The following is a 9,673-nucleotide window of genomic DNA, read 5'->3' as shown; positions in this document are numbered from 1 at the left end:
TTAGTGATGATTAGTAATTTTATTAAGTTGTTCGTATTCAAATGAAAATTAGAATCGTATAAACAATGGTTGAGCAGTAAATTATAAAAGATAGTATAAGTACATATTTTGATATGAGTGACATGAACAGCCTTATCGAACTCTCAAAAATTTATTTAAGCCCTAAAAATATAGTTTTTTTTTTAGGATTTTGCACCCGAATTAATTTTTTCAGATTTCAAGTTTTGGTAGCGGGATGTATTCGTGTATTCAAATACCGGAATGAAATATTTAAGCAACGTTTTTAACGTATGAGCGCTATTGTGCTAATAACAGTTATTATTTAGTTTAATAAGATTAATGAAGGTGTTCGTAGTATAGAAGAAATATAATATATTTTTATACAAAGCTGATCCCTATAAATTATTTAACATCCTTCCTCTCAATTAAAAAATTAAAAAATTAAATACTTATATTATTTATAATAATAGGTAGATATAATAATTAGTATCATAAAATGTATTTACAGCATTTCTTTAGACATAACTTAAATTATTAATTTCAAGTAGTTACATTTTTTTTTTTTTTTTTTTTTTTTTAAACTGCAAGAATTAATGCAATTATAAAATAGGTATTTGTTTAATTGAAGGTATTTAAATCACTACACTCGAATTTATTTTCTACATCTTACAAGTACATAATATTGTAAATATATTATGCTCAACAGTTAACATTTAGCTTTATTAGACTTTATACTACAATGAATCGACCTATTATAAAACTTATAGGTAAAAACTTTATCTGTGTTTGTATGTAGGTTTTTTATAATAATTTCGTATATTAAAGCAAAAAATGAGCATTTTAAAACTACACTATTTTATATAATGCAAAACTCGAAAAATTATCTTAAAAACCTTCATACAAACACAAATAAAGTACTTACAACATATTTAAGTTTCATAATAAGTCGATTCATTGATCATTCTAAAATTAAAGCAAACGAAGCTAAACATAAACTGCTGATGAGTGTACATTTTCTGTGTTAAGCACTTTAACGATGAAACAACAAATGTGGGTGTAGCGTCCTTTTAATATGTAAATCTACGTACTTTAACATACAGATAATAAGTTTGTATGCAGTTAAGTTATATTCTAATTTCTAGTATTTAGACATAATAGTTAAAATAATAATAACAAAATAAAAATGTTACCTAAGTTAGGTACCTTAATACCTTATTATATTATATTATATTAGATATTAATATGTTTTTCACATAAATTGATTTTTATAGAAGTATAAATTAATAATAAAATAATACAAATATAATATAATAAAATATAATTATAAGTTTAAACTAACATACCTTTCTCCGGTCACCATTTTTTGTATATAATAATTATTATTATTTGTCATTTAATTCAAATTTAATACATCCATTACACTCATTACAGTGATTTACTCCATGACCCGGTACATTCGAGTACTTGACATCAACTATACAGCAGAATGACTTTCCCGTGTTTATTTATATAGATTCCTATTATTCTTGAATATTACATTTTTATATACCTATGTTCTTTTCACAATGTTCATCTATCATTTTTTTCTAAGTTATATGAGTAGCTAATTTAGCTTTATATACTTTTTTTAATGTATACAGTTCATTAATTAACGTTATTAGGTAATAACAATATAATATCTATTTGAAAATTGCAATAATTTATTAACTTATTAACCTAAATTATTATTTATCATCTAAGGTGAATACTAGAAAATTAAATAATATGTTTTTTATAATATTATGTTAGGTAGGTATTGTGGTAAATATCAGCTAAAATAGTCGATCCAATCGTTTAGAATTTTAACATATTATTTAATAGACTTATATATGTTATATAAAGTAATATTATATTCTTATTATGTAATAAAATAGTAGTTATAATTTATTATTATCAATAGCTTTAAATTTATTAAAATAAGTATTGTACCTACGTATAATATATAATATATTTGCATCATAGTTATGATATTTTATTTATGTGGTTTTTACATATTATTATAACTATAGAAAAAAAAATCATATATAATATAATGCTTTATTCGACGTACCTACTCATATTTTATGCTTTACTTTATGTTATTTCTTATTACTTATTATTACATTATTTTCACCACCGTTACATGAACTTCATAAATATTATAAATTTACCTATCAAAAGTTAGTGATATTATACAATATCATATAAAATTCATTTAAATATTTAGGTATGAAAAAATTATAGGCATATTACATACCGTATGCACTATACATTTCATGCAAGAAATAAGAAATACACTATGGGATATACTCCGAAAAAAGTATACGGACTTCTTTAAAAAAAGTCTATGAGCCTAACAAATAAAACTAGACCTTTAAATATAAATAAAAATACATGAATATCTCTGACAGAAAATAAGAGTTTTTTTCTCAAAAAAAAAAAAAATTCAACTACCTACGAGTATATATTCTATTAAGACATGAGATGGTTCCAAATTGTATATTTATTTAGATGAAAATAAATATAAGAAATATAGTGTTGTTGAGAATCTGTTAAAAATATTATTACGTCAACAACAATACAAATTTACAACAACTAAACCCAAAATTTAACTTAGCTATAGGGCATAATACAGGCTTAAAATTAAATGATAATGATTCTAACACTAAAATACTTAACACTAGTAATGTATATTGAACTTATCTAAAACACATTTCTTATCAAAACAATAAATACCTACATAAGTATCAATGTATAATAGATAATTTAAAAATACGTGAGTCAGGTAACTATAGGTGAGTGCACTTTGTTAATATTAATAATTATTATTCATTATAGTAGATTAGTATGTGCAATTTAGTCCATTAACTATTATACCTAAGTATTGATGACTTTAAATTGTAATAGGTACTATTGTATTATACTGCAGCTACATATTTTATTTTTACATTTCGATTTTTTGGAAGCTGGATAAATCTTTAGAGCTGATGTAATAATAATATTTCAATATAAAATATAGTACAACTATATAAATACATTTTAACATTGTCTTCATAAATACTGTAATGATAAGATAATCTTATGTTAATAAATATGAAATATTCAAAATAGTAAATTAATAAACTTAATTGTGCATAATACTATAATTATTAATAATTTAACATTAACATTGATACATGATGGGTAATAACGGTACAACAAAAATTTTTTAGGTATCTGCCTTTTTATACATTAAGTAAATAAAAAATAAAATTTTGACCTAATAGCAGTAATAGCCATCCTGCCATCCTAATAAAGAAGTATAGAATATGTATGTCAGGGCCTAAACAATTGTATTTTTTTCCTCCACTAAAAGAAACTGAGAGTAGTTGAATTCGAATTTGAAAAATTTCATATGTAAGAATAATGAATATATAAATACATATAATGAATACATACATTTTAGATACCTACAACTATTACACACTTGCTGAGGCTATGAAACATTTAATAATATGTTTATATGTGAAAATATTAATAAACGATTTCTTAGATTCTTACTAGTTTTGAAAGAACTAATATTTTCAAACGAAATTATTGCGGAAATAGATAGAAAGCACTCAACAAGACAATAACATATTAATTTAACCTTGTATTAATAATATATTATACATGCACTGGTTTAAAATTGAGACTAGGTACATATTTTGTTTAAAAATAAGTAGGTGCCGCAAAAAAAACAATTAATTATTAATATTTTTAAAATAATAAAAAAATTAATTAATATATTAATCAATAATTTTTTTATAATATATATATTGAACAGATGGTTTAGGATAATAATTGTATACTTAATCCATATTTTTTTTAAATATTACTGTAATAATAATAATAACACAACTATTACTATATAAACTAATAACCAGAAACAAAATCTAAAATCTATACTTTTATTTTTTATAATAAAATAAATACAGACATTTTAGCAGCAAAGATAAATTTAAAAATTATGAATATTTTATCATTTAATTAAATCCTCTTATATTAATTAGTATTATCAAAAAAAAATTATTTATATTTAGTATATTAAAAGTAATGCATTTTAGATAATTACAGACCAAATATGTTACCAATGCGGTAAATATTTTGGTTCTTCAAAGTGATATTCGATAAACATAAAATAAATATTCATCATTATCATTATATACATAATCATTAACTTTAAAATTTACAAAAAATGTTAAATGTTTTAAAATATTCATAACTTGCTTTATAATTAAAATATTAATAATAAAAGACTCCATGATGCCCTAGAGGCCTAGATAATAATCTTGCCTTTAAATTTTATAATTAGTCAATTCATACTAATTTTAAAAATAATAAAGTAAAATGAATTATTGTAGGTGCAAAATTTGGTATATTGACATATTTTACATTTTGTAAAAACGGAGACTACACATGCATCAGTGAGTTGTGACGTTATCTTTAACCAAACAGCAGCACTGCAGTAATTACAAATAAAAAGAATTATGTAATGATATATAATTTAAAGATAAATAAAAAAATTAATGATTTATTCATCTAATAAAATGTACTTAAATAACAGTTAATGTTGAAATAATTACCTATAATCTAAATAATCATCTAGAATTCATCGTTTATAAACATTAATAATTATAAATAGTAATTATTCGATTTATAATCAATGGTATTATTCAAAACATCATGAATTCTTAACATATTATATACCTACGTTTTTCTGTATAAGTATTATTAACCTTTATTCATAATACATAATTGATAGTTATGGTAAAATTTATTTCGGGTAAAAATATATTAGATAGGTATCTACGAAACACGAAACTAATAAAAAAAAAATGATTAACTGGCATGTAATTTATTTGAAAACTGTAAAAATACCATATAAATTATGTAAAAATATAAATAAGTATAAGTTAAAAATAAAACAATATAGATATGTTTAATATTTTAAATCCTAAAATATTAAAAATATAGTTACTTTTTAAGGGAAAAAAGTTCAAAATCTAAATAAAATAAGCATTTCTAATAGTATATTCGTGGGCGTAATTCCATTAAATAACAGCAGCCTTCATATAGGGTTATGAGGTTCAATAAGCTAAAAGATCAATTAAGTTATATTCAAAGCTACTCGCTTCGCTCGGACCCTTCATCTATTTTTATTCAATGCAAACAAATGTAAAAACTAACCCTAACTAGAATACTAGATAGGTATACTAATTCTATACAAAAACTCATCGTAATCTATACATTTTAAGTATTTTCAAATACATTTATTTAAAAGTACAATATTTTTTTAGTAATGGGTTGAACTGTTCGAATTTCGAATCGAACTATCAAACATGTTTTACTGAAAATCGAACTTGAAAATATTTATCGAACCATACTTTCTAGTTTCTAATAACGATAGTTCAAAGACCAAGTATTTATACAATTCTTCAAAAACTATTAATAAAAATTGATAATGACTGTTTAGAAATAATTAGACTATTAGAGGTCGTGTACCTATATTATTTGTTATTTTTGTTTTTATCATGTTTATTGTAACAGGAAAACTTTATTTTGGTTAAATTAAACAGCGACTTAGTTAAGGATCAACAGAAAATTGATATTTCTACATAATAACCTATAATTATTAATTGAGAATTATATTTTCATGGAATTTGTATTTTGAGTTTAGTATAGGTTTCAGCAGATGCAAACGCACATCTTAACACCTGTTATATGTATAATGCTAGGAGGTACAAGTGCACTGTCGTGCATTCCTGTCATTACGCCACTGAGTTTATTTATATTTAATACATTTTAATTATGAATGTAAATAATAATATGTATATTAATTAGTTTAAGAGGATGCTAAGGATTAAGTGTTTTTTACATAAACATAGCAAATCTTACCTCAGAATCCCCAAAAAATGTCATAATAAAATGTCAAATCTAATTAAAAGTTAACAGGAAGCATATTATCTAAATTGACTAAATTTTGATGTTGCAGAAGGTCTGTCGAACAGTAACTTAGCAACCTAAAAAATAGATTAAAATATACATTTACTATAATATTATGTAATCTATTCAACGTTAACCTAATTAAGATAGTCACTTTAAAACTACCTACTTATAGAGATATAAATTAGATGGCTACTAAAACAACAATGCAACACAAGTCACAGCTAACAAATTATGCCAATTATGGAATAAACCCACCTTCCCACTTTAGTGATTCGATAACTGGTAAATAGGTACTAAATAGTAAAAAAATTATAAAGATCCAGAAAGAAGGTACCTACATGAATTAGTTCCTTATCACTCACTACCACAGAATCTATCTTAAACCGTGGTTTTAATCAAATCAAAATGTTCGTATCACAATATCACAGTAGTTGAAGATCATAATAATATGGTTTTCAGGTTTTATAACTTTGAACTTTGAAGAGGTCGATAATTTATGTACGATCATATAAACTCTAAAATATTATATACCTAGGTTTTTAATCGTAAACATTCGCAACAATCTCGACCACGAATTAAAATAAATATATTTTATTATTTTAATCTGGACATTCGACGTCGTTCATTTGCTGTAACCGCGTTTATTGTTTTAACCGCATAGCAAACACATGACGTTACTATCTTTGATAACAGCGATGAATGATAATGAATAATAATAATTATTGATATGATGACCGATGGATATACATTATACATTACTACACTAGTCAATACTCAATAAAATATTCGATCCATATTCAGTTAATTAGTTTCATCATGGTACTAGAGTTGTAATTACATTATTCACTTACTAAGTAGTCTCGCCGGTCTTGTTGGCTCGGCTTCAAAAAATTCTAATTCCGTGAGTATATGATTTATATAATAATATGGTTTTTATACAATTAATAAATGCTTTTATTTTTTATTCATATTTTTATTATACAGGTGACTTGGTGTTGAGACGATGCCCAACAGTGGCACTGCATCTGCTGATTCATTGCCTAATGTGGCTGCTCATCTACCTTCAATATTTATGTCCCTGCGCACTAAACTTCCGTCTCATGTACTAGCCATTCGACCCTGGTCATTGAGTGCATCAATAATACCAACCTTATTAGGCTGCACCATAGCTCAGAAATTAAATTCCAACATAGAATTTAGTTTACTGACATTGCTGTTGACTCTTCTAACGGTTGCTTTAGTTCATGGAGCTGGAAATGTGGTGAATACCTACTATGATTATGTCCGTGGAATTGATGGCCGTAATAGCGATGACCGAACACTGGTAGATAGAATTTTGTCTGAAAATGAAGTTGAAAGGTTAGGTGCTATATTATACTTTCTGAGCTTTGTTACATTCTTTTGGCTTGCAATTATATCTCAAGCAAAAATGGGTCATCTAGCTGCTGCCTATTTATGGGGTTTGAGCATTTCATTTTTATATACCGGTGGATTTGGTTTCAAATATATTGCTCTTGGTGACTTAATATTTTTAATACTGTTTGGACCTGCATCAGTTTTATTTGCTTATTTATCTCATACTGGTCAACTTAATTTGGAACCAATATATTATGCTATACCGTTAGCATTAAACACTGAAGCTATATTACATAGTAATAACACAAGAGATTTAGAAAGTGACAGAAAAGCTGGAATTGTTACATTAGCAATATTAATAGGACGAACAGCTTCAATAATTTTTTATGGATTTCTTCTATTTACTCCGTATATTATGTTTGTTGTTTTATCAGTGAGATGTTCTAAGTGGTTTTTATTGCCATTAATTACAATGAGCTATGCTTTTAAAATAGAAAGAGAGTTTAGAGATGGTATAAATATTCAGTCTGTACCTAAACGAACTGCTAATTTAAATTGTATTTTTGGAATTTTATATATATTGGCTGTAATGGCAGCTGATAAATCAAATTTGCCATTTAATATTAATTGAGATACTAATATTTAAAAGTTATGGCTATTAGTATCGATTGTTCTTACAGTAGGTTGCGATGGTCCTAACAACGTTCCTTAGGGTGTATTATAGTTATTACTTATTATGCATTGAGAACATTATTCTGAATTTTTTTTTTTTTTTTAATTGTAACAGTTTTATATTTTTTAATCTATAAGTAATAAATGAATGTATTAAAAATGAATGTTTAAAGAAATGTTAAAGCTACACATACATTTTATGTAGTTGTTAAGAACCTTTACAAAAATATCTAGCTCATTTTGCTAAAATGTACTGAATATTCTATTTTTAATTACAATTTTTGTTACTTTGCTTAATAGAAATCTTTATTGTACAAACACACCTAAGTTATAACATTAGAATACTGGTTATTATTATTATTATTTTTTTTTTTTTTATATATATATACATGTAATACCTTAAATATGTGAAATTTAAGTATCACAAATTGTTGTTTTTTTTTTTCAACAATAAATATTATATAATCATTGTGATAAATCATGATATAGAGTTCAATGTTATCATTGATTTATTATTATAGTATGTGATCTTTTATTTAATTTTAGCAAAATTATTTTTATCTTCCTTTACTAATATATTATATTTATATTAATTTATATACATATACTCTAAACACTCAACATTAAATAGTAACAGTATAATGTAATTTGGTAATAAAACAAAATATTATATTTATTATTATACTGAATACAGTCATTAAGTACTTATTGCTTAAGATTCTTATGCAAATCGGCTGTTTTAGTGTAGTATAAACAATTAATGACCCCATATAATATATGTATAATTATTATTTATGTATATAAATTACAATATCATGTAATTAATATGATTTATTGATATAATATATAAAATGCTTTACATTTTACTGTTTTTAAATTTAAGAAGAATAAAATTCAAGTATTTAAAAAAAAAATTATAATCAAAAGTCTTCCTTGAATTAAAATAAAATGTATATGATGTTGTATAATATTAGTATAATATACTGAATTTTAAATTTTGTAAATAATTAATCAACAGAACAATCAATTCATTGATATATTATGATAATTTATAATATTGGATTTCTTTAATTATTATTATTAATTTTATTTTTGACCAAAGTAATCTGTTAATATATAGATTTAAAATTGGCCAATCAATATTAATTTAATAAATTTTAAATACAAACTTAAAAATATGTTAAAAATTATTTTAAGTTTTTTCATTTATTCAACTTATGTAATTGTTAATATCAAAAGAACCAAACTGTGCAAGCATATGTAGTACTTAAGAAATAAATATTTATTGTTAGGTGATTCATAATATGTTGTTATTAATATTAAGATAGTATGATGTATTATTTGTCAGAAAATATTAAATATGTAACAAACGCTTACACTTTATGGCATTTCATATAAATATATAATATGTAGTCAACAATTTTCAAAAATTAAATATTTTTTTAAGGTTATGATCTGTAAAATTATTTAACTAGCTTATACAAAATTCAAAATGATTATTGATTCAGATAACCCTATCAAATATGATGGTGCTTATAAAATAAAATTCAAAAATATATTCTCTTAATAATAATAATCTGATATATATCAAGAAAAAGTGTTGACTTATAATGTATGTACAATAATTATAATTATAATTATGTACGTGTATAATACTATA

At 23.4% G+C, this 9,673-nt stretch overlaps 1 protein-coding gene and 1 long non-coding RNA gene across 2 annotated transcripts; one reads left to right on the top strand and one right to left on the bottom strand.

The window, feature by feature from the left end:
* Positions 1-4,391: 4,391 nt before the first annotated feature.
* On the bottom strand, positions 4,392-6,628 carry LOC126549012 (uncharacterized). Its single transcript, XR_007603156.1, has 3 exons — positions 6,152-6,628; positions 5,935-6,059; positions 4,392-4,499 (listed from the first exon to the last, which is right to left on the bottom strand). It is a non-coding gene; the product is annotated as an uncharacterized LOC126549012 (long non-coding RNA).
* Positions 6,629-6,720: 92 nt separating this feature from the next.
* LOC114133085 (ubiA prenyltransferase domain-containing protein 1 homolog) lies at positions 6,721-9,464 on the top strand. The gene is made up of 2 exons (XM_027998707.2): positions 6,721-6,886; positions 6,970-9,464. The coding sequence occupies exon 2, from the start codon at positions 6,989-6,991 to the stop codon at positions 7,970-7,972; it is 984 nt and encodes a 327-aa protein (XP_027854508.1). The 5' UTR covers positions 6,721-6,886; positions 6,970-6,988; the 3' UTR covers positions 7,973-9,464.
* Positions 9,465-9,673: the final 209 nt, after the last annotated feature.

The sequence above is a fragment of the Aphis gossypii genome, chromosome 1 (assembly GCF_020184175.1).
Source record: "Aphis gossypii isolate Hap1 chromosome 1, ASM2018417v2, whole genome shotgun sequence".
Taxonomy (NCBI): domain Eukaryota; kingdom Metazoa; phylum Arthropoda; class Insecta; order Hemiptera; family Aphididae; genus Aphis; species Aphis gossypii.
This window is presented reverse-complemented; position numbering and strand designations above follow the sequence as displayed.

Excerpts from the sequence above, each read along its gene's own strand:
- LOC114133085 (XM_027998707.2), top strand. The coding sequence starts at position 6,989 with ATGCCCAACAGTGGCACTGCATCTGCTGATTCATTGCCTAATGTGGCT.